Below are 26,437 nucleotides of genomic sequence, written 5' to 3' on the forward strand. Positions count from 1 at the left end.
GAAAAGGGAAGAGCACGGGGCAGTGATGACAAACGTGCCACCACACCGAGTGACAGAGAAACAGACAATCCACTCAGAAGGCACTAAAACTCCCACGGGACAAACCCGTCACAACATCCTTTAACCCAACCTGCCTTACACTGGATTCAAGTTAGTAAATAAGTTATTTTTACCACAATGAACATTAGTAATGTTCAGGATCAAAAAGAAACTAGAAACAAAAGAAACAGTATGACAGAAATCCTCAATTTTGAATATCCATAAAGACATTGTGCTGGCTAGTTTCACCTCAACTTGACCCAAGCTAGGGTCATCAAAGGAGGAAGCCTCAATTAAGAAAATACCTCCATGAGACCTTGCTGTAGGCAAGTCTGTAGGGCATTTTTCTTAATTAGTGGCTGGTTGGGGAGGGCTCAGCCCTTAGTGGATGGACCACCTGGGTTAGTGGTCCTGGATTCTATAAGAGAGCAGGCTGAGCAGCTTATGGGAAGCCGGCCAGCAAACAACACTTCTCCAGGCCCTCGGCATCAACTCCTGCCTCCAGTTTCCAGCCCTGTGTGAATTCCTGTCCTGACTTCCTTCAACCACCAACAGTGATTGGAATGTAAAGCTTTTCCTCCCCAAGTTGTTTTGGTTCTGGTGTTTCAACACAGCAACAGAAACCCAAACTAGGACAGAAACCTTAACGCCTGCATTGATAAAAACTGAACAAAACCTAACAAGAACACAGCCGATTACGGCTGTGAAACCTTCCTAGGAGGCTCAGACTGAAGTAGAGAGCACGCGACTGTCTTGCCCCTGCCTCCAGCCCCAACTCTGCCCTCCAGGAAGTACATTCCAGCCCACAGTGAAAATTTTCTTAACCACAGGGGAAAAAAGTAGGAAAGGGGTGATCAACAGGGGCCTGTGAGTGACCACGGAGAACAGAGCTCTGCTGGATGAAGCACCCCAAAGAGTCACTTCACCATAAACACCAACAACGTATGCACAAGGAGACAGCAGCAACAACACGGGCAACAGAAAACATCTCTGAAGGATTCTAATCCATGCAGAGGGAGAAACGGACAAAACAGATGAGCGCCTGATCCTGCGGTGGCTCTGGGCGGCTTGTCTGACCTCCTGCACTAGACAGCGTGAAAGAGAAAAACCATCTACTCCAATGCGCACAGCCCCTGCTCACTAGCCGCCTCCTTGTTTGCTTTGTGACTGCACGCATGCTTGAATGTGAGCACACGTAGACCAGAGGTGCACGCATGCTTGAATGTGAGCACACGTAGACCAGAGGTGCACGCATGCTTGAATGTGAGCACACGTAGACCAGAGGTGCACGCATGCTTGAATGTGAGCACACGTAGACCAGAGGTGCACGCATGCTTGAATGTGAGCACACGTAGACCAGAGGTTGACGGTGTGTCTTTCTTGAACATTCTCCACCTTGTTTTCATTGAGACAGGGTCTCTCACTAGACTTGGAACTCACTAGCAGCTAGACTAGTTGGCCGGGAAGACTCTGGGTTCCTACTGTCTCGGTCTCCCAGCAGGGGGATTTCAGGCCTGTACAATCTATCACACCCTGCTTTTGAAGAGGGTGCTAGTGATCCTAACTTAGGGCCTCATTCTTGTACAAGCATTTTTACCCACTGAGCCAATCATCCAAATCCCTTTCTATTTTTAAGTAATTTTCAATATTCAGAAACATGGTAAATGTAGTACAGATTCCCAAGTGGAATTCAGTCATCCCATTCACCTGCTGAAGCACGCACACGTACAGTGGTATCCGCTGGCTGGGGGAGATGGTGTAGTTTGCTGTACAAGCACGGAATCTTTGGAACCTGTTTTTTAAAGCCAGCCATGGTGGCTCATGCCTACAATCCTAAATCTTGAAGGTAAAGACATGAGGATCCCCAGGGCTCAGTGCCCAGTTAGTTTTGATAAATCAGTAAGCTCCAGGTTCAGTGAGAGACCATGACTCTAAAAACAAGGCGGAGCACGGCGGCACGTGTGATGAAGCCTTGAAGATCCTTAAAGAATCTGAGGCCAGCCTAGTCTGCACAGTGAGTTCCAGGCCAGTGTGGTGGTTTGAAGAGAATGGACATCTCCTCTCCCCCCAATATATTTGAATGTTTGTCCCTAATTGGTGGAACTGTTTGGGAAGAACTAGGAAGTATTCCTATTGGAGGAGAGGTGGGGGGGCGTGGAGACACACGGGACTTTAGGGTTTCAAAAGCCCATGGCCCTCAGGCCCAGTCTCGCTCTCTCTGCCTCCCAGCTGCTGCTCCAGCTCCATGCCTGCCTGCCACCTTGCTTCCCATGAGTGTCATGGACTCACACTCTGAAACTGTAACAAGCCCACAATTAAATGTTTTCTTTTAAAAGTTGTCTTGGTAATGGCGTCTCTTCACAGCAATAAAGAAGAGACTAAGACACAGGCAATTTCCTTAGAGGACAAGATCAGCACCTCTGGGGAACAAAGCAGCAGGCATAGTTCCTAGGGCTTAACGTTTTCTGAGACAGGGTGTCTCTGTGTAGGCCTGGCTCTCCTGAAAATCATTCTGTAGACCAGGCTAGCCCAGAACTCCAAGATTCGCCTGCCTCCACCTCCTGGGGGCTGGGATTAAAGGCATGAGCCACCACACCTGGTCTGGATGTTATTTTTCTTTAATAGTAGTCAGGATTCAGGAGCAGCTTCTAAAGAAAATGACATCAAGAAGCAGACTGTAAGAGTGGACAGACGTCAAGAGCAAAGGAGGCCCCAGGACAGTGGGGGAAGGTCAAGAACACCAGAAAGTTCACCGTCGGGCTGAGTCTGGGGGACTGTGAGAGCAAATGCAGGAGAGGGAGTGGGACCACATAAAAAGCAAGTTTTGTGCTCAGCTGAAGAGTGAACTTTGCACCAGAACCAGGAAAAGTCACTGAAATGGTTTAAACGGATGGAAGAGTCCTCTGAAGTGACACCTACAATGTCCCCAGGGTGGAAGAAGTGCCATGGTTAGGGGAAAAAAAAAAAAACAGTTTTAGAGTTACTCTGTAGTATCTCAGACATAGAGGGAAAAGTTCTGGGAGCTTGCAAAGCGCAGAGCTCCTGGCAGTCAAAGCATGGTGTGAGTCAGGCAGCGTGGTGGCGCAGGGCAGTACACCACCACTAAGACAGCAGAGTCACTCAGCGAGACAACCGCATCACACGCAGCCTGAACAGAACTGTGAGCGGCGTGCACCTCCCAACTTTCAAGTGTGTGGCTGGCTTCGGAGATCTCTGCACACCAGGGCTCCCAGCCCTGCCTACTCTGCTGACTTCTACCACAGAGGATGCACAGAACTGTGAAGCCAGGTTCCCGGCTCTGCCCTGACAAGAGCTCACATCTCCCTGCACCTCCATTCTTCACAAGAGATTGAGCCAAAGGCCGCCAAGGCCTTCCTTACAGGTGAGAGCTCTGGTCCCAGTGCTCTGGAGGCATGTGGGGTTGAGGGCACCACCTTCACTGTGAGCCACTCCACAGCCTCCTGCACCTAGGTACCTTCATTCTCCTCCAAATTCAACTGTGCAGAAAGCTCCCAGTAGCTCCACTAACAACCTTCCAAATACTGATTCCACTGCTTCCCAGTGGCGGGCCACGGGCTTTAGCTGTGGTTCCAACCTAGCAACCTAGCCCCAAACATGAAGAATTTCACATATGGAATTATACTATGGCCCAAACCTCCCTTTCCCTTAAGACAGCTTTCTAACCCACTGGAGAAAACTAAGCTAGTAGCAATGGCAAGGACCCGAGTGCTAAGTGTCTCACTCTCCTTTAGACAGTGTGCCCCTGGCGGGCGGGCGGGAGGGGTGGTGGCAGTGACGACCAAATAGCAATGGGAAAGGTACTGAGTGCTAAATTACAGTCAGGTCAGACAGGAGTGAGACAACATGCAGGCCATGCACAGCAAGGCAAATGCAGACAGCAATGTCCTATATTCTTGTGGTGGGATGTAAGATCCTATACTTCCCAGCACTGGGACCCAAAAACAAACAAAGAAGAATTCGGACTAAGCTCACATTCTATAGCTGTAAAGAGACACCATGGCCAAGGTAACTTTTTTCTCTTTAGCTTATTTTACACACCAACCACAGTTTCCCCTCACTCCTCTCCTGTTCCCTCCCCCCACCTCCCTTCTAGCTCCCATCCACTCCTCCTCCATCTCCATTCAGATGGGGTAAGGTCTCCCCTGGGAATTAAAAAAACATGGCATATCAAGTTGAGGCAGGACCAGGCTCCTCCCCCCCGCCCCCCATCAAAACTGAACAAGGCATCCTACCATAAGGAACAAGTTCCAAAGAGCCAGCTCATGCACCAGGGACAGGTCACAGTCTCAGTGCTAGGGGCCCCACAAAAGACCAAGCTACACAACTGTCTCCTAGATGCAGAGGGCCTAGGTTGGTCCTGTGCCAGCTCCCTAGCTGTCGGTCCAGAGTCTGTGAGCTCGCACAAACTCAGGTCAGCTGTCTCTGTGGTTCCCCATCATGATCTTGACCCCTCTTGCTCATATGATCCCTCCATCCTGTCTTCAACTGGGCTCCAGGAGCTCAGCCAGTGCTTGGCTGTGGGTCTCTGCATCTGCTTCCATCAGGTACTAAAGAAAGCATTTAATTGGGGCTTGCTTAGTTTAAGGGTGAATCCACAACCATCATAGCAAGAATGTGGCAGCAGGCTCGGTGCTGGAGAAGTAGCTGAGAGCTACATCATGATCCCTAGACAGCAAAGAGACATTGGGCCTAGTGTGAGCCTTTAAAACCTCAAAGCCCACCCCAGTGACACATTTCCTCCAATAAGGCCACACTTCTGAACCTGTCTTTTTTTTTTTTTAAGATTTATTTATTAAGCATACAATGTACTGCTGACAAGGAAGACACCAGGTCTCATTACAGATGGCTGTGAGCCACCATGTTGCTCTTACCCTCTGAGCCATCTCTCCAGCCCCCTGAATCTGTCTTTCAAACAGCCCCACTCCCTGATGACCAAGCACTTAAAACAGATGACCCTACAGAGCCTGTCTTACTCAAGCCACCACTCTCTCACAAAGAAAAGGCAAATGTCGGAAATTATCAGATCATCAAACAGCTGGTGTGAGGGTGTGTGGCTGTAGTCCCAACTGCTCAGAAGGCCCCAGCAAGAGTATCACTTGAGCCCTGGGTTCCAGGCCAACTTGAGCAATATCAAGAGTCCCTTTCTCCAATCAGTCAAAACTCAAAAAAAAAAAAAAAAAAAAAAAAAAAAAAGCAAAAGGAAAGTCTGCCAGTAAAGAAAGCAAAGGGTCTTGCTCTGGCTATGGAACTTGGGGGCCAGGGTAGACCTTAGTCCTATCCCGGCTGCAGAGAAAAACCCTGCTAAAGAGAGCTAAGGCAGAAAAAGTCACTACAGGAAGTCGGGACAGCAGGGGCTTGGGGTAGCTGGCAACATCCACAGTCAAGAGCAGAGAGCAAAGGTTGCTTCTGTCAGAGAATTTTACCAAAACAATGAGAAATGACACAAAAGCAGAAATTGGCACCCAGAAGTGAGGTCACTACTCTGATAGACCAAGTGGCTCTCGGTCCTCTGGAACTTCTGTGTGAGGAAGGTAGAATGGTTTGGGACTTTGTGTGGAAAATCAGCTGCGTGCTGTAGGCAGAGCTCAGCGGGCTGCTCAGAAGTAAAGACGGGCAGTGGAGGTCCATCCAGCTCACCAAGTTTCAGAGGGGGCAGTGACTCAGGGAGGAACTTGGCTTCATTCTGTGTCTTGAGGCCCCTTGGTGATGCTGAATCCAACAATGATGGATGGATTCAATATGGACTAGTTTTTTTGACAGGGAAAGACGTGTGGCAAGTCTCACGTTTCAGACAAAGAGTGCAGGGACCAAAGCAGCTCGACCTGCTCAAGAGACCGGCACCATTAAAGGAAACCTGGGGCTCTGCAGGGGACAGCACAAGACTGGCTCTCTCCTGCTCTCAGGACCTCTGCAAGAGCAGCCACTGCTCTTAACTTCTGAGCCATCTCTCCAATCCCCTCTCCCATTCCCCTCACCCCCCCGTACTAGTTTTGAAGACATGGAAGATATAAACTTTCGGGGGTTATGGAGAGCAGCTGAGGACAGGTTTGGTGTGACGGGGTCAGAGTCCCTACAGACTCTGAAGGTCACCGTATTAAGCCGAGGCCTAAGCTGCAGGACAGACCTCAGGGTATTAGCTATACAAGGACTGTGGGACATTGCCAAAGAGGGCTACAGGCATGAGTAGAGTCAGCTTAAGCTTAAGATAGAAACTATGTGTCCTACGAGAGTCAGAACTGGAGGAGTGGGGCTGAGGATGCCAGGCCACAGTCTGCAGGACTCCAGTTTGAGCTAGTCAGACTCTTGCATAAGAGTGCTCACTCTGGGTCTTGAGTGGTGGGAGTCTGCAGATTGAGTTCACTTTACAGAAGCTCACGGTTGAGACTTTGGCCTCTAAAAGCTGGACTGTTTTACATTATGAAATAAGCAGTAGGACTTTTGGGACAAGGGACAGAAGGTTAGAAGAGTTTGAGTGTCAAATCTCAAGTTCAAGGCTAGCCTGGACTATAGATAGTAACGAGTAATTGACTCAAAAAAACAAAAACAAACAAACAAAAAAAAACCCACACAGAACATTATACCATACATTATACCATATAGTGCCTCATAATACTCTTAATTTTTATATTTTATATATCAGTTAAATAATGTAAACAAAAATAAAAGATAAAACAAAAGGAGTATGGCTGAAAGCTTCAAGAGTCCCAAGTGGCTGTCTCCCAGCTACGTTCAGAGGAAAGCATCAAGTTCTCTGAGCTGCACAGGCTGGAGGAGCGAAGGTGACAGCAGGCCCATGGCACGAGAGACGTCCATTCTTAGTCGCACAGTGTCTGTACCCAGTGAAAAGGATTTTCTTTGACTCTGAGGAAATCTGGTAAGTACTACCTGGTGCCATGGTACCTTGTCAAGCAGCTGGTAAGATCATTCGTCTGAAAAAAAAAACCCAGTATTTATGTATCTAACCCACAACAGTTAAGTGAGTCTCCAAGCAATCTCCTCCCTTAGAATTCTTCTCTGGATGCTAATAATAAAGTCAAGACAGGTAATTTCCCAAAATTTGCAATATAATCAAAATGGTTATGAAAGGAAGGAAGGCAGGCAGGCAGGCAGGCAGGCAGGCAGGCAGGCAGGCTTTGAGGGACATAAATCAGAAAGTGTCAGGCTCGCTAGCCAATGAGCTCCAGGGAAACAACCTGTCTGCACCAGGTGCTAAGGCTCAGGCCCCGATATGAGTTGCTCTGGAAAGCCCACTTCAAGGAGACAGACTTCACTTATTTGCACTACTATTCCTTTTCTTGTAGTCCTCAACCAAACCTCACCTTCATACAGCGAGCATGAGGAGATTTCAGCACAGCCAGGGGGGAAAAATTCAGAGCCTCACTTCCTCCACAAGGCCTGAATCTGAAGGAAGATTCCATAATTATTAAGTATCTGCTCAAAAACCTTTTCTGTGGTATCAGCCCTTTTAAAAAAGGAACAATAAATCAACCTACTAATGTTCCTGTCTTAAACAGAAGGAATTGATGCAGTACACAAATGGAGCAGTTACTGGGACTCCGCCAAAGGCTGCTTAGCACCACGGCTCCAGGGAAGAGTGAAGCGGGGTACTCCTCTCCTCTGTGCACCAGGCGTGTCACACCACCACCACTACCCTGCGACCCTCTGGGCAAAGGCAAAACTGAAAACCACAGGGCAGTAATAACGAGCCTGGAGGAGAGTGGGAAGCTTCGGCAAAGGCACCCAGAGCTCTGGTTCCACCTCCACGTTGAGCTCTCAAGGTTTCTATGAAGATCTTTCCTATTGGAGCAAGCCCCTTCCAGCCATTCCCCTTAAGTCACTGTACACATCCCTTGAAATTGAGTCTTTACTTGAGACGCAAACAGAAACATCAGCTGTCAAGGAAGTGTTGTGGATGGTTGGATCGCACTCTGACACTCCCAGACTGTCAATAAAGTTAACTTTGAATCAGGAGGGAAAAAAAAATCACTTCTCAACCACTTCTCTGATCATTCAGGTTCTTACCCCACATCTGACTCCCAAGGTTTTACGGATAAAGAATAATTAGATAAATGCCTCAAGGAAGGAAGAAGAAAACAACCAATAATAATTAGAGAGCATTCTGACCTGCCAAAATGCCCTGAAGGAACATCCCCACCTCACATTCATAAATCTAACTACCAAGAATCAGGGAGCACTGTTCCTTGCCAAGAGAAACAGGGGAAGCAGCTCTAGGGGAGGGGCAGGAGAGAAAGGAAGGGAGGGCCAGCCAGAGGGAGACCCCAGAGGTCCAGCCCAGAAAAGGGAAGTTAGACAAACTGGAAGAAAAGAGAGCACTCAGGAGAAAGCAGAGTGGTTCCTTGGGATGCCAACCTCTGGCTCCATACAGAGCTAATAAGAGGAGAAAAAGGCAAGAGAGCAAGGATACCTCACTCACTTGAGAGGAAGAAGAGAGGAGGACAGAGGGGTGTCCTACGAGGACCATACTGAGGAACAATCAGTGCTGAGCACCAACACCGATGAACAGACAGATAACACACACACACCCTACATACATACATACCACACACACACCCATTCACACACCCACACTCCACACCTACACCACAAATGATTGTGTATATGAATACATACCACACAAACACACAGTGGAGTACACACCACATAGACCACTTACACCACCTGAGGCCTGCTGGAGCCTGAGGGAGGACAAGGAGCACTAGCCTGGTCCACAGTGTAGAGTTTCGTAAGTTTATATTCGAGACTGGGTCCTGTAGCCCAGGCTCCCTTGAACCCCTGATCTCCCAGCTTCCGCTTAGAGGCAGCATCACCAGGGTCCACTGCTCTACACAGTCTAAAATCTGCACTGAGGACAAAGCAGGTTAGGGGTCATACATGGGCACCGACTCCCGTGGTTCCAGACTCACGTCTAAAGGTCTCTGTGCTCACAGCACATTGTTGCTGACACATGGCAGTTCCTGTAGTCGCTGCACAACAGCACTGCAGAGAGGAAGCGTGGTTGCACACATACTGCCATAGCCAGTCACAGCAGTGGTCTACCGATTCCTTTCTACGGAATCATCGCTGTGACATGACGACCAAACACAACTAGCACACTAGGAGGGTCTTCACACCTGTCCCTGAAAGGACACAAACGCCCGCTCACTTGTCAACAGCTGCACCTGGGCCCAAGAGACTGAGCCTACAAAGGCCGTGGGTGGGAAGGCCTGCTCCCAGCTCTGAAGTCAGAAGACCTAAATAGACCTAGAATGGGAGAAGGGTGGTAACTCAACTATGGATTCTGTGCCTCACTCCGGTAATCTTCTGGTATGTGCGTTCTGTCAGGGAAGGTAATTTTGTTAATCCCATCCTCCTTTACAATCTGCTTCAGTATCAATTCTTATTCAAAGAAGCAACAGTGCAGAGGGAGCCCCGTGGTTACCTGGTCCTCGCCACTTAGTGGAGTGCCCTCCAGCCCAGCACCTCCCTGACACCAGCAGCCCAGAGCGCAGCTCCTCTATTTTCTGGGACTAGGAGGCAAAGGGCAGTGCTGGGTGGACCAACAGGAACGTAGGAGAGCGTGCAAATCCCCGAAGCCCTGGTGTGAGGAGCTGGTGAGGAAATGCATCATGGAGGAGGCAATGCTCCCAGTGCTCTGCACTAAGTGTACAAATGACATGTGTAGTTCCAACAGTGCACGTCCTTCCCTGTGAACAAGGCAGTGTTCCATCGAGCATTTGATCATTCTAAAATGCTGCTCTCAGATTGCCTCCCACGCGCCCAGATGGTTCTGCCAAGCTGTTTTGTCAGGACTTGTAGTGGGGACCACATCTGGCTTTGCTTCTAGAGGCCAAAGCAAACCATGACCCTGAAGGACCTTTTGCCCAAGCAAGTACATGTATGTGACCAACTAGGTAGGGGTCCTCTGCTATCACCCAAGCATCTGCAGCACCTAGCAAGGTGCTGTGCTTTGGGTAAGAATCGTGATATTCTGCTGCATTGGATGAGGTGGCAGAATGTCTATCTTCTGCCTCCTCTGTGTTTTGAGCCGGGTGGTGGCACTGAAGGCACCCAGTTTACACCAGTGCACACCCATAGCACACCCAGGCTTCTCATTTGTCTTCAAAACACTGGTAATTTTCCCCGGCTTCTTTCTCCTCTCCAGTCTTTATATCTCAAACAGGTTAGATACAGGGGAGGAAGTCTTTCCAAACCCCAGAAAAAAGAGATAATAAAGATATAATGTATTTTCACAACTTCAGTAGAAAATAACCTTTCAGACAATACCAAATAGTAACATTTTAACACTAGAAGACACAGGACAAACACCTCTTCTTTAAGGGGGGTCACTAGAAACAAGACATGTGCCTCCCCTCCTTGCCCTAACAATGGGACAGATAGCTCTCAGGTCAACAGAGATGGGTGGTTAAGTCATGGCTTGGAGGATGCTAGTTACTTTTCTCTACACTGTGACAAAATATCTACCAAGAGCAGCCTAAGGAAAGGGGTGTGGAGTCTGGTTCACTATGTGGGGCACGCACGACAGGGAAGGACATGGCGACAGGAGCATGAAGCTGGGCCTAGAGAATGCAGACACCCTGCTAGCTTTCTCCTTTCTTTCTTTGTATTCAGTCTGGGACCCCAGCCTACGGTACGGTGTCACACACATTCAGGGTGGGTCTTACGTCTCGTTAAACCTCTCTGGAAACGATTACCTAAGTGTACCCACACCTTTCTTTCCGTGGTGACTCTAAATGCAGCCCAGGGCATGGAGATATGGTTCCGCAGTTAAGAGCAAACACTGTGCTTGCAGAGGAGCCAATTTTGGTTCCCAGCACCCACATCAAATAGATCATAGCCACCTGTAACTCCAGTTCCAGAGGAATGCAAGGGCCTCTTCTGGTCTCCAAGGATACCTGCATTGATTTGTACTTACACGTGAGGACACGTTACACACACACACACACACACACACACAGGCACAGACACACACACACACACACACACACACACACAAATAATTTTTAAAAATGCAATCCAGTTAACTATTGGGACGTGCCAGTGATAGTCCCAATATCCAGGACAGTTTTCAGACCCTCACCTGTGCTCCTACAGTGTTGGCTCTGCGAAGCAGCACCCAGCAAGCCCTCAGCCGTCGGGTCTGCAGAGTGATGCCCAGCTGAATGAGAACAGGCAAAAAACAACCCCACTGCATCCTCTGCATCTTCTGCCAGTAGCAGAAACAGGCAAGACAGAGAATACAGGCCTCACAGCTCACAAAGCTAAAGTTCTCTGCTCTGTTACATCTGCTAAGATGTAATGCTGGGGCCAGGTGGTGGTGGCGCACACCTTTGATCCCAGCACCTGGAAGGCAGAGACAGGCAGATCTCTATGAGTTTGAGGCCAGCCTGGTAACAAAGCAAGTTCTAAAATAGCCAGGACTGTTACATAGAGAAATCCTGTCTCAAAAAACAAAAACAAAAGAAAAAACAAAAACAAACAAAAAAAAAGGTGTAATGCTGACTGAAACTCTTCACTGCTCTGGGCTTAAAACTTTTACATGAATCTTCTACTTTATCAGAAAGCTTCCAGGTCCTCTGAAGAGAACACTATAAATCTACAATAAGCACTCTGCAATGAACCACCCATGTTATTATACACACCCCATCCTCTAGTCCAGAAAGCTTGTGACAGCCTGCAGTCCCTAGCCACCGAGATCCAGGGTTCTGCGTCCTACTAGGTGTTTCCTAGAGGACCAAGGTGGGAATGCAGCAGCACGGCTAGGAAGAAGCGCAGGGAAGAAAGGGGGAAGCATTCTAGCACCTGGAGCAGAAAACCCAACACTGGTGCTCAGGCCGGCTGCTCAAGTCTTCCACAAACAGGGACACAATGAGACAGCGGTGCCTTGTGCCAGCACTTACAGCAGCTGGCACTCCTCACTGTCCATCACCAGGGCACAGAAAGTTGGCTATAACTCTGGTAAAGACAGCTACACTGTGCAGAGCTACGCTGTTACTGAGGAATTCCATCCAGACCCTGAGAGCTGGAAAACCCAAGAGGGCCAAGGTGAAATCTCAACAGGACTGGGCTAGAAGCACAGAAGCACCCAAACACTGCGGGGTCACAGTGGCTGTCTCTTTATGTGTCTCTCTGCAGGGATGGAGCAGAGGTTTTGAGACACCAGTTATTTCTAGTTCCCAACTGTGACGGGGAAAAGCAGTTAATCTGGGTCTTCTCTCTACTGCGCGTCCATTTGAAGGCACACGTCTGAACATGACACTGATAAACACGACCCTCATCCATGCACTACAGGACGAGTTCCACCTGAGGTGAAAACAACATCCATTCACCACCTAAGAGTTCATTCAAAGACAACCACACATCAAGGGCGTTTATGTTCTCATGTCTACGGACTGCAGGAGAGAACTGTAGGTCCTTACCTCCTCCGAGCCTGACTTTGTAGAAGGGAAACAAAATTGCTGTCATTTTGTCAATTTCAGGGGACTTGTAAAGCACAAATAAAAACATACAACCACCCATGACTTGCAGTCTCGCGCCTCGCCGCTATCTAAACAGAGCAACGACACTGTAAGTCACACGAAGGCTTCTCCACAAACGGCCGCTTTAGTCATAACACCAAACAGAGGAACCGACCCAAATCCACGTTTGAGGACATAAATGAATTCGGGTTCATCCACACAGGGAGATTCCACACAGCGGCAGAAAGGAAGGAACGAACAGCTGGCACAGGCAGCGCTATGGAGGGAGCCAGAGGATCTGAGCCTCCGGAGAGCCAAGGACACAAGAAACAGCCACTGGCAGCCATATGAAGGCCAAGGATGGGCAAAACCAACAGGATGATCCACAGTAGAGGACCAAGGAGGGTAGTGACGCTGGGAGCATGGCTTAGAGGTGGCCCACCATGTGCAGGTTCAATTCCCAACATCACCAGGAGGAGAAAAAAAAGGGCAGAAGAGAACTGTCTGTGGGTTCTAGTGGTCTGTTCCAAGTGCTGACGGAATAGGCACACACGACTGTCAAAACCAATCAAGCTAACCACTCCCACTCCAGCTCCTCGTGTCACTACACACAAATGACATCTAAGAACTGCTTGGGAGGAAAACAGCTCAAATGACATGAGCCGTGACACACGCGAGAGTGAACACAACAGGCTTTCTGTGCACCGCCAAGCCCAGTGTTCTGACCCTGGTGTGCAGGGCTGAGCTGAGCTCAGGAACCACAGGGTCCTCAGCAATACTACAATCAAAATACAAGCCCTGTGCTGAAGAGCCAGCACTCCATGGGTAGCAGCAACAAGAACACAGCCACAAAAACAAAAACAAAACAGGTGAGGAGGTGCATGCCCTTCCCAGCAGCAGCAGAGCAGCAGCAGCAGCAGCAGCAGAGCATCTGCCATGAAGTCGAGAGAGGAGAAAACCCCAGGCCTTCCTGAAGAAGCCCAGCCTAGAGACAGCCACAATGTGCAGCTCTTCTCAGCCCACTAAGAAGCTGGGTATCTTGAGGGTGAGTAATGGCTATGCTAGGGCTTGGCAGGAGCAAGGAGCATTCTGGGGCTCCCCTATCAACACCTGTGAGAACTGCCTGCCCAGGTCCCACCTCTGCTTCCTGGACTCTTTCTTGACTCCAAGACAGGAAGTCAGATTCCCTTGCAGCACCTGTATCACCAACCAAAACTACTTTCTCCCCCAAGAAATTATTAATCTGCAATATTCAGGAATAGAAAAAGAAACTGGGAAATGGAACCAGGGGTTAGCCATGGGATGGCACAGGGGTTCTGTGAAGACATTAAAGGAAATTTTTATACACTGTCCCCAAGTCTGTAGGTATGACTACAATTTCAATGAGATACATGCTGGTTTTTAATAGGATCTAAGGCACCTTGGGCTGTGCGAGGAGTCATTATTTTATGTATTGCTAAGGGAACAAATGCTTTCTCATATGGGATTTCTACATGGTATTCAATAAAAGCTACTCAATAAAAGCTAAGCTCAGATGATTATCGGCCTTACAGATAAGAGAAAAAAAAGGTCCTTGGGCTGCCTAACCACTCCGCCACTTCCTGAAAGGCCCAGAAGTGTCACTATGCTGAGCTGGCTTCCCTCTGTGTCCTGTCACTTGGGGCTGCGCTGTGGGCACAGATGAATGGAGTAGTATCTCCTCTGTGTGTCCTGCTCTCTGAAGCTAACAGTGAAACTCAGGACTCAGTCTCCACAGGAGGACCTCATGGCCATAACTATACAGCATGAAGCAATGACAACATCTGTCAGACTAAATGTTAACAGTATCCCAACCTCAGAATTGTTCACGAGGGCTAGGGACGTGGCTCAGTGAAGGAGCAAACCTCTTAGCAGGCAGCAGACTTAACACCAAAGCAGAGAGGAGACAGGCTATAAAGGCAGATCAGAAGCTCAGACACCTGTGATGTGCATGAGGAAGTCTCTCAGATTCCAACTCCACCCCAAAGAGAAGAGGTGGGGAGGGTGAGGCAGAACCAATGTGTGAAGCAGAACTGATAAAAAGATCAAAGAGGGCAGACAGGATGAGCCACACAAAACAACATCTTACCAATTCAAAAAAACTGATGTGGGATGTCCTTCTGTATATATATATATATATGTTGCTCTTATTGGTTAATGAATAAAGAAAGCTGCTTTGGCCTATGGCAGACAGAATATAGCCAGGTTGGAAGAGATATAGGTAAAGAATAGGCAGAGCCAGGGGGACACCATGTAGCTGCTGAAGGAGAAGGATGCCCAGAACCTTTACTGGTAAGCCACAGCCTCGTGGCAATACATAGATTAATAAAAATGGGTTAATTTAACTAAAGAGCTAGCTAGGAATACACTAAGTCATTGGCCAAACAGTGTTGTAATTAATATAGTTTCTGTGATTATTCGTGTCTGAGCAGTCGGGAAATGAGCAGTATGGCTTACAAAAAACAAAGGAAAGAGCTTTGAAATGAGCCCAAGAAGGGTGTTGTCAGCGCAATCTTCAATGCTAAGGACTGGATAGAGCTCATGGTAGAGTACACTGAGACTCACAGCCAACATTTCACCAGAAAGGTCAGAGTTTACAGATGAAAACACCTTGAAACTGAGAAAAAAAATCAAGTACATCAAATTCTACATACAACAAAATTATCCTTCAGAACTTAAACAGAAACAAAATAGAAACATTTTTCAGACAAAAGGACAATTTGTTGCCCACAGTCTCACCCTAAAAGGAGTATTTTTCAAGAAGTTTCAAAAAAGTTCCAAGCAAACATTTTCAAGTTGGAAGACCATGAGTCCAGATAAGACAAAGCACAAGAGAAATAGAGCTGGGAGAAATAAAGAGACGGGCTGCGGGCTGCATCAAGCTACAGCCTGTGACAGGGAAGCCACACAGCAAGGTAAGTGTTTTCAAGTTACTGCACCATTTAGACAGTAGCAGAAGTTTGTGTACCTGTGCACTGTGTGCATGTGCGCGCACGTGTGCATGTATGTGTGGTGCATGTGTGCGCGCATGTGAGCATCCGCACATGTGTGTACATGAGTGTGCCATGTGCACCCATGCATACACACAGAAACCAGAAGAGGATGCCAGACATCCTGCTCTGTCACCCTCTGCCTTATTCCCTTGAGCCCCCACAACCCTGCTGTCTCTGCTTCTTACAGCACTAGGGTTATAGCACACACAACCACACCTAGCTTTTTACTTGGCTTCTAGGAGTTTAGAATCAGAACCACATTTGCACAGTGAGTACCTTACGCACTGAGCTATCTTCCCAGATTCAGTGGAGACCCTGTCTCAAAACAAACCAAATAAATAAATAAATAAAGTAAAAAGTGACTAATGAAACCATCTGCACAATCCCAAAATAAATAAATGTTGGTTTTATATTAATTTTATCCCAGTTCTAAAACATCTCCACATAGATAGTTGGCCTGGCACTATGGTGACCCCCCAGGTGTGTAGACACCTCCATGACACATGGGTCCTCTACAGTATGAAGTCAGACAGCACAGGAAGAGTGCATTCCCTATGATCCACCACTCACCTCCCCCATCAGCACTTTCTCGTTCAGCTGGGGATAATTTTACAGCTTCACAGTGGCATGCAGTGAGCATATGGGGACTCCCTTTGGCACTCCCAAACTCAGCCTTCAGTGCCTTCTGCTTCCTGACTGTCGGCACCTCCAGCTGTACCCTGGCACCTGTTCTTCAGGGCCATGTGACCAGGCACTCTGGATCACAGGTGAAGGTTCACTTCTGAAGCCCACCCCAGGTGTCAGAGAGCTGGATGGGCTACAGTCTTAGTCCTCAGCAAGCATTGTGTCTTTGTCCAAACCTGAACACTCAAGAGGCAGTGACTTCGTCAGTAGAAGAGTGGTAAGAGAGAGGTCCTCTAAAGCTTGGGAGGAAAAACATCAAGGCCTCTTCCACGGCAAAAATAGTAGGCCTGGAGCAGGCCATTAGCAGAGGTGGGAAGGCGCCTGATCTCCAGGACACCAGAGACAAGGAGACAGGAAGTAGGATGAGCACACAGGGATTCTCTGAGGCACAAAGCTCCAGGGTGGCCATGGGAGCCTCCGAGTGTGGCTCAGGCACCAGCGCCTCGGAGTCCAAGGAAGGAGGGCTAAACATCTCTCCGGCACTGGGGCCAACTAGCCACAAATTCGCCTTCCTCTTTCTTCTCCTTCGTCTTTTTTTTTTTTTTCAAGACAAGGCTGTCCTGGACTCACTCTGTAGACCAGGCTGGCCTCAAACTCAGAGATGCGCCTGCCTCTGCCCACTGAGTGCTGGGACTAAAGGCGTGTGCCGTGTCCACACTGGCTTTTACTCCCACTTCCAATCTTAAAGGAATGATGAAGTAACATGGCAGGATTAGAGAAAGGGGTCAGAGAAGGCCAACGTTCATCTGGGCAGACCAAAACCAGAGTCTGCACATCCTCCTGTTCTCCCGCCCTCGGCACCAGTGCAAAGACAGAAAGGCTAGCATACTGCAGAGGGCAAATCCTACAACCTGATAAACAGCACGGGGGTGGGGGAGTGGGGGGAGATTGCTCCCTTCCTTTCGAGCAGGGACAGAATGGCTGGAACCTGTTCTGTGCACCACGGAAAACAGCAAGAGCGCCACAGCCTACCTTCCTCTCAAATGATGGCAGCTGTGTGCTCTCTCATTAGCTACAATAAGCACTTAATTAGCAGCTCAGGTTTTTAGCAGAGTGGTTTTTAGGTATTAGTTCCACATCCAGAAGGCTGTTGCAACATCGTGGCCTTTGGGGACAGGGCAAGACAGGAAGTGTGTGGGCAGGGCTGACTAAGAAGCCGTTCAGCTGAAGAGTATCCATAAGACTTCTCCCTGAGCACAGTTCATGGAAAAGCTGTCAGGCAAGAAGAGAGAAAAGACAAGGAGGAAAAACGCAGGATGGAGCGTGATTAATGCCAGAGCAAAAACACAAGCAAACACTTGTCCTGGGCATAATCACTAACATCTGGGCAGGAAACAGCTAAGGGAAGCCATCACAACACAACGGTTAACCCCACGACAGTCAGAAGACATATCTCCACCATCTTACAAATTTAATGAGGACAGGGCAAAGCGCTTCACACAAGATTTTGAATCATGTCAACAGTGAGTCAGCCAGCTACAATTCTGCCTGTGGCTAGGAGTCCTCATTTGCAGTTTGTCACAGAAACACAAACAGGTGGATGATGCCCAACCTTTGGCTCCACAGAGAATGAAGCCATGCTGAGAAGGAGAGAAGGCTGCCGGCCGAGGAAGCCAGCTACACCAGAGCATGGTACAGTCCTAGCATGAGAGCAGCTAGGGACGACAGCGCCCCCATAACAGGACTGTGTCCAGATGAGCAGTACTGTCAAATCAAAACCTGAGTCCCCAAGCTGGGGTCACTGCAGAGTGACAGTTCATCCACATCAGTCTACTCCACGATGATCCGCGAGCACCTCCCAGGCCCAGAGTACATTCCATTCTTCTCAGGTTATCCATGCATCCATGCTTGACTCTGAAGATCCCCAGTAAGGCAGAGCACACTGACTGCTGCTAGCGCTGGTGTCCAGCACATCCCACTGTAAATCCAATGCAGAATTCCAGGGTGGGGTCAGGGAGGAGTTCTAGCACTATTCTGCCCCTCAGAGAAAAGCTCAGGCCCACCCTCGGGGCTCTGAGAGTGCAGGCAATGGGGCACGACAGAGCTTTCTCCAAGGCTAGCACTCACAGTTCGCTGAGCAGCACGCCATGTGTGGCTCCTCAAGTTCCCCATCAACCAGCAACTAGCCCACTTCAGGGAGGAGGCACAGAAGTACAGGTCCCAGTAACCCTAACTGCAACCTACAAACACACAACATACACAAGTACTGGGCTCTGAAAACAACACTGTACCTAAACCACCACAGGACAAGTCTGTAAATCCAACACAGAAAGAAAAGTGCAGCACTCGGGAGGCAGAGGAGGCGGATCTCTAAGTGTGAGGTCAGCCTGGTCTACAAAGAGAGTCCAGGACAGCCAGGGTTACTACACAGAGAAGCACTCTTCCAAAGAAAACCTAAAACCAAAATCAAAACCAAAAAACTAACAAACTTGAAAGGAAGGAAGAAAAGAAGGAAACAGCTGTCCCTGGCCATCTCATCCGCTCCAGTTCATAGAAAGCAGCTCACAAGGCATGTGTGCCGTCCAAGGGTACAGCCCTATCACCAAGGTAGCTCACAAGGCATGTGTGCAGTCCAAGGGTACAGCCCTATCACCAAGGTAGCTCACAAGGCATGTGTGCCGTCCAAGGGTACAGCCCTATCTCCAAGGCAGCTCACAAGGCATGTGTGCAGTCCAAGGGTACAGCCCTATCTCCAAGGTAGCGATGGCTGCTCTTGGAGGAAGAACCAGCCCATGAGCCTTGTTTTAGTGAAGAGTCCACTGCTTGGCAGGAGGATAGATAAGAACACATGTCATCTGTTGACTACAAACAGCTCCACTGTGACAGACACAGGAAGAATGCCCCGAAAAGAAGCTGGGCCCTAAAACCTGCCTGAAGTAAGCACGGAACATTGGCTGCCTATGGTCCCTAAGAGCCCATGGTGGCTGCACAGAGCCTTAGGCCATTCCTGTTGGTTCAGACGAGAAGGGGCTATTCCCCTCTGTGGACGCCTGCACTGACAAGTGGGCCCATTCAATGGTCACCTCAGCTCCCTGCCAACTGCACCAGGAGCATCAAAGCTCTCTGCCTCTGAAACACAGTTGGCTTTTCCCTCACTCTCCCACAAAACTAATTTTATATACCTATGGTTATAAGGCAAAGTCTTAAATTTAACAAGAACTAAATATCCCATCAGTATCAAACTGATAAGTTATTTAGAAAAGGGCTCTATGAGCAGGTCATGAAAATACAGCCCAATACAGAGCCCGGGAGCCTCTAGAAATGAAATCACAGTAGTTTCTCTAAATTCTTTTCTGAACCAAAAATCACCTTTATCCAAGTATTTGATTTTGAATCACCACAGCCAGAAAAGTCAAGAGTCAGGAGGAAATGTGGGCGCTCCAGCACTAGCGAGGACAGGCAATGTGCCAGGCACCACTGGCACTACAGGCTCCTCTGCTGTGGAGATGAACACAGCCGTCGACTCCCACCCACGCGACGTGGAGGCTCCTGGGATGTCAGCAGATATGAATGGAATGACCTCACTGCAGACTGCCCGGCCTCTGCAAGCGGTGTGATGAAGCGTACAGAGGAAGGGAAAACTGAACCGAGGGTCTTTCCATCAGGTCCTGGGATTTAACAGCATCCCCATTGTTTTGCTGCAGATGGCACATCAACCTCTCTTTATTACTGCAGAGGCACAGGAGCTCTGTGGAGTGCAGTAAAGCAGTGTGTGTTTAGCTCTGCAGCGTCACAAAGGCTCCTGATTTACAGCTGGGACCAGGCACCTTGCACCACACATCCAAGCCGGGTAATTACCTCTTGTTCTGTGCAAACTCCTGCCTGCAGCATGAAGTCTGCACTACTGAGAGGCTCTGCACTGAAGTCGGGCCTCTTTCTGGATCCTCCTCTCATACAAAGTATCTAAGCTGAGGAGCAGAGGATGCACTCCAAGCTCTTACAGCCCATCCCTGCATTTGACATTCTCCAGCCAGAGGCATCATGGTGACAAGTGTTACTTTAGGCTTGTTTCTATAATGGAGGAGTCCCCCTAATGGGATATATCAAGAAACTCTGAGGCACTTCCACCACCTAAAACTGAATGCATCAGTTCTGGATTCAATAAGAAACTAGTCCGTATTTATGGCTGAAGTAGAGCGTCCTGAATGTAGGGAGAGACAAACAGCCTCTTGCTAAGCTGCAGTTCCACTGGGTGCAACAACCCAACTAGAGCCCACTTGTGTCTTACACTGACATCTCCTGAGCATCCTGGAGTCCTGAAACCATTTCCACCGCAAACCCATTCGTAGTTCAGGTCTGTGTCTGAAACTTGCTGCCTTTAACCAGTTCTCCCCAACTCGAAACCACTGGAAGGCGGCACCCACTGTCCCAATGCAGCTCCTCCACTGCCGTATCTCACACGTGACTCAGTGCTGTCCTCATGTCTGGATCAATATGCATGTAAATGTGACTTGCCTTAAGTCACAATGCCACGGAACAGATCTGCTCTGGGACAGAGATTTACACTGAAAGTGTGCTGGAAAGATGGCTCAGCAGTTAGGAGCACTGGCCAGGTTCACATGGCAGCCCTCAACCATCTGTACCCTCAAGTCCACCTGAGCTCAGAGGGCACCACATGCACATGGTGCGCAGCACATGCAGGCAAAACACCATACACAAAAAAATAATTTAAGAAAAACGAAACAAGCTATATGTGGTGGCACACGCCTTTAATCCCAGCACTTGGGAGGCAGAGACAGGTGGATTGTAGGTGAAAACTGCTTATTCATTTCCTGAATGCTCAGACCCAAATAATCAGACAGAAACTATATTAATTACAACACTGTCTGGCCAATTGCTTAGGATTATTTTTAGCTAGCTCTTACATCTTAAATTAACCCATTTTTATTAATTTATGTATCACCACAAGGCTGTAGCCTACTGGTAATGTTCCAGTGTCTGTCTCCTTTGGAAGCTACATGGCATCTCCTTGATTCCGCCTGTTCTCTCTCTATATCGCTACCAGTCTGGCTATATTCTGTCCTGCCATAGGCCAAAGCAGCTTCTTTATTAATCAATGGTAATAAAACATATTCACAGCATACAGAGGGGAATCCCACATCATGTCCCCTTTTCTGTCTAAATAAAAAGGAAGGTTTTAACTTTAACATAGTAAAATTACATAAAACAAAACAGGTATCAAACAAGAATTACAGTTACAGTATATCTAATTTACTTTTTATCATACCTAGGGAAACTATAACTATATGTCTTGAACTCCATCAAAGACTCCAGAAGGATATATTACCTAAGTAACCCACATCAGCAGATCTCTGTGAGTTCAAGGACAGCCTGGTCTATAGAGTGAATTCTAGGACAACCAGAGATACACAGAGAAATCCTGAAGAAAGAAAGAAAGAAAGAAAGAAAGAAAGAAAGAAAGAAAGAAAGAAGGAAAGAGAGAGAGAGAGAGAGAGAGAGAGAGAGAGAGAGAGAGGGAGGGAGGGAGGGAGGGAGGGAGGGAGGGAGGGAGGGAGGGAGGGAGGGAGGGAGGGAGGGAAGAAAAAGATTTCCTACTTTAGAAGATTCTGTTCACTGTGTGAGTGTGAACTAGCTAACACCCAAATTTCATGTCAAACTATATGACTAATAAAGCTGGCAAAAAAAAAAAAAACACACTCGTGGAATAAGCGCTATTAATACGCTGAAATCTTAATGTGTAACCTGAATGTTACCTCCTTGTAGACTAATTCTCTAAAAGAAGAGAACAACAATTAGAGCAGCAGAGACTCCGCAGGAACATCAGAAGATCTGAAGCGAGCTGCTAAGGCTAAAACACACAACTGGAGGCTTGGGTGTCGTGGTCTGATACACCCTATCCCAGGCAAACAGGCAATGGTGCAAAGGCTGGATCAGAGTCAAAGGCAGGTCCTCTCCATGCACTGCACAGGAGCTAACAAGGCCACTCCACCCATGCTCCCTTCAGCACTGGCATGCTGAACACCTGCAAAGCGCTCAAGGAAGCCATTCTTTCACTGGGACACTGGCATCTCAGTTACTTTTAAGGGAATCTCTCAATCCTAACCCAACTGCCAAATGCATTGCACTCTCTGGGATATGTATATAAACCACCAGAAATAACACATTTGAAAGACAAAAGGCAAACCCGAGATCCTGTCTTCAAAAGGAAAAAGGCTCAAATGTAAAACACGAAGATTCAGAACTCTCTCCAAATGATTAGGAACCTCACCACCAAATGCTACAGCACAAATGACCTAAGAGCACTGCTACAGACCAGACGTGTATCTGTGGCTATTCTCTTACTGAAGAACATAAATAATGTACAAGAGACACCGGATTCCAGCTCCGCGAATAAGTTAACTGACAAGTCAGCCGCCTGGGCAGGCAAGGGTTCAGTGGTAAAGTTCTAAAAATCCTTTGCTTCTCTCATGCTTACAGCTAAAAGGTGAAGGCCAACTAGTCAGATCCTTACCTGCTCACCACGATTGCCTCCTAACACACCAGAATCATGCTTTACAAAGGCATTTCCATCAACACCTCAAATTCTAATTTCCTCTTAAACTTACTAAACCTTCAAACCAGTTAGTGAGAAAGGTAAAGGAAAGAGGTCTTTGGGTTGTTGACAAATAGCTCCGGATCTTATAGGCAGCGTGATACAGTTAACTCCATGTCAGTTTTCTTCAAAAATAAAAACTACAGAGATAACAACAAAGACATATTAGTTGGCGGCTGACTTCTGTATTAAGGCTAAACACATAACAGGTGTCGCCCTGAGTGCCAGGTGCTCTCCCCTCCATCTCAGCAGCTATAGCAGGAAAGCTCTACCCAGCTGATGTAGAAAAATTATTGAAAATTCAATTTTTGTGCAAAATTAAAATCTTAAAGAACACTTAGCCAGGTGGTGGTGGCACACACCTTTAATCCTAGCACTTGGGAGGCAGATCTCTTGAGTTCAAGGCCAGCCTGATCTACAGGGTGAGTTCCAGGACAGCCAGGGCTACACAAAGAAACCCTGTCTTGAAAAATTAAAAACCCTTTCTCTTTTATAAAAGTTTCCTAGAGGAAAGTTTCACCAAATAAACAGAGCACTGTAAAGACCACTCACAAGCACCATGCGCTTCACAATGAAAAGGCTGCACAGGGGCTGACAGTGACAGTGACGGTGACGGTGACGGTGACAGGAGGCCTGGAGGAACAGCAGTTACTGGATGACCTGACGTGACGCCAAGGTTCTCACTCAGGTTTAAACCAAGGAACCCATGACTGAGGAAGAATGGGCAAACACAGCAGGCTTACCCTTGGTTGCCAGTTCTCATACTGTTTCTGCAGATTTGCACCGATGGTTTCCAGAGCTTTCTGAGGACCCATAGACAGAGGATCTGTAGAAGCAACAAAAAGAAAACTCAGTAAATGAGCACATCCTCTTTTGGAAAAGCTCTTGCATGGAGCTTCCTCTTCCACAGTGCAGTCACCTTTGGCAAGACACACAACCAGGCCTATTTTATCTCTGCTTAACAAGAAGCAAGACTGCTAACACACTGGCCGACTCCACAGCCCAGAAGACTATCCTTGCTTGTTTACTAAATGCTTCAAGGGCAACCACTCCTCCACTACAGTACCTGCCCTCCTGCCCATCCTTCTGCTCTGCTGCTGCTCACTGTCAGAGGCCCAGCTGTGCTTCTAGTGGGATTTCATATTAGAACTGCAATCCTCCTGTGTGCAGAATTGAAAAGACAGAAGAAAGGAGGGAAAAGGGGGGAGGGAGGGAAGGAGGGAAGAAACTAGGAAGGAGGGAAGAGGGGAAGGAGGGAAAAGGGAAGAGAGGGAGGGAGAGAGGGAGGGAGGGAGGGAGGGAGGGAGGGAGGGAGAGAGGAAGGGAGGGAGGGAGGGAGGGAGGGAGGGAGGGAGGGAGGGAGGGAGGGAGGGAGGGAGGGACCAAAAGCAACACACAATCATCTTCATCTAGAATATCACTTGCACAAGCATACTCAGACACCCCTGATTTTCTGCTTAGTCACTGAGCAGCTTTCTACACTAACAACCCTAAGTCTGCAGTTCTCACATCTGTCTGTCTCAGGACCCCTTGCCAGTCTTTAAACATCTGATGGCCCTGAAGAGCATCTGTCTATAGATATATACCATATTAGAATATAAGAGCCAGGCAGGAGGATTACAAGTTCAAGGCCAGCCTGTGCTACAAAGAGAATGTGCAAATGAGAGAGAAAAAGAGCATTTAATTCATAGAAAGAAAACGATTTTATCTTTATTCATTCATTTAAATATGACAAACTTGGACTGGAGAGATGGCTCAGCAGTTAAATGCACCTGCTCCTGCAGAGGACCTGTGTTCATTCCCAGCACCCTCATCACAGTTTACAACCATCCATAGCTCCAGTTCTAGAAAAGCCAATGCCTTCTGACCTCCCGCAGCAGGCATGCATGCAGAACAGGCATATATAGGAGCAAAACACTCCAATGTATAATATATACAATAATCTTTTTAAAAACCAAATACAATAAATTCACTGTCTTAACATGAATATGATGAAAAATAATGATGATCTCTCCAAAACTTTAGTGAGAAGGGGCTGAGGACATAGCTCTCAGTGGGGAGAATGCTTTGCCTAGCATGCATGAAGCCCTGGGTTCCATCTTCAACACCACAAAAAACAGGCATGGAGGTGTATGCCTGAGACCTCAGCACCCAGGAGAAAGGTGGGAAGATCAGAAGTTCAAGGTCATCCTCAGCCCCTCAGCTATGTAGCAAGTTCCCACCCTGTACACATGGTCAAAAGCATTAAGGTTGGCCACATTCGGCCCTGTCAAGCTAAGTGGCCTTGCCATTCCTACACCCAAAGCACTGCCTATTTTCACAATGCTCGTGCCGTCGTTCATCTTCCCGGGCACATGAATCCTGGGATAATTATGTGAAAGGAACCTCCTAACCAAAGCGTTTCCAGTGCTCAGGGCACAAAAATTTTCTGCTATCTTTGGAACTGGCTGTCAAGGGTGAGAGGGAAACTCAATCCAAGGGCTCACCATTAGCTGTGATATAAGCATGGCTGCCAGCAAGGGCTAGAAGTGGACTTTTCTGGGGAGGAAGGGGGTCAAGACAGGGTTTCTGTGTGTAGTCCTGGCTGGGTGCTGGGGTTAAAGGTGTGTGCCAACACCGCCTGGCTCTTTGCTTCTTGTTTTGTTTTAACTGCAAAGATGTGGAAGAAAGGACAGCAGTCACTTCACCCCTTCAGAAGGCTCCAGCAGTACCATCAATCAGAAAGGTCAAAGGCTGAGCAAGCTGTTTCTATGGGAACTCCAGACAGGGCAAAGACAACAGGAAAACAACAACAACAACTCTACCCAGAGAGAGCTTAGTCCCCTTGGGGTTAAATGCAGAAACTCATGGACAGCTGCACCACTGAAGCAAAGTTCCCCCCCACCCCCGTGTGCTATGCAAAACGCATGTTCACAGACAAACATCATTAAAAGGCTTTTCATTATAAAAAATAAATCTTGGGCTGGGTGGTGGCACACATCTTTAATCTCAACTTTCGGGAGGCAGAGGCAGGTGGATCTCTGTGAGCTTGAGGTCAGCTTGGTCTACAAAGCAAGTTCCAGGACAGGCTCCAAAGCTAGAAAGAAATCCTGTCTCGGAAAACCATGGATGGATGGAAGGATGGATGGATGCTCAATCAAATCAATCAATCCAGTCTCGGACTGGAACAAGCAGTTAAGAGCTTAAGAGCACTGGCTGCTCTTCCAGAGTATCTGGGTTCAATTCCCAGCACCAACAAGGTAGCTCACAATTATCTGTAACTCCAGTTCCAGGGATGCAAACACCATCACACAGACATAATACACAGGCAAAACAACAACACCAATAAAATAAATTATTAAAGAAATAAATCTTTGATTAAAGATGACTGTGGCCTCATAAACCCCTCTCCTGTACATGACACGAAGTGTCCCGATCTTACGTAGTTTCCTTTGAGTAATCACAGGGCTGGCAGTTCAAGAGGCCAGAGCCGTGTCATGCCTTGGAGAACGGTGCTCCAAAGACAACTAATATTATATTTGTATTAAATGTTTCTAGGGCTAGGGATGTAGCGCAGTAGTAGAGAGCTTGCCCAGTACGTACAAAGCCCTAAAGTCAATGCCCAGTACATTATTAACCATGAACACTAATGGTTACCTGGAATCCCAGTGCAA

The 26,437-nt window shown here is 47.9% G+C and overlaps 1 protein-coding gene across 1 annotated transcript in view; it reads right to left on the minus strand.

Annotated features, from left to right (window-relative positions):
* The window catches only part of Rptor (regulatory associated protein of MTOR complex 1), a 294,241-nt gene that overhangs the window by 196,700 nt on the left and 71,104 nt on the right, over positions 1-26,437 (minus strand). Inside the window, 1 exon segment of the mRNA XM_038328288.2 lies at positions 23,528-23,610. Coding sequence (XP_038184216.1) covers positions 23,528-23,610 — 83 coding nt within the window.

Source organism: Arvicola amphibius, chromosome 4 (genome assembly GCF_903992535.2).
Source record: "Arvicola amphibius chromosome 4, mArvAmp1.2, whole genome shotgun sequence".
Classification (NCBI taxonomy): Eukaryota; Metazoa; Chordata; class Mammalia; order Rodentia; family Cricetidae; genus Arvicola; species Arvicola amphibius.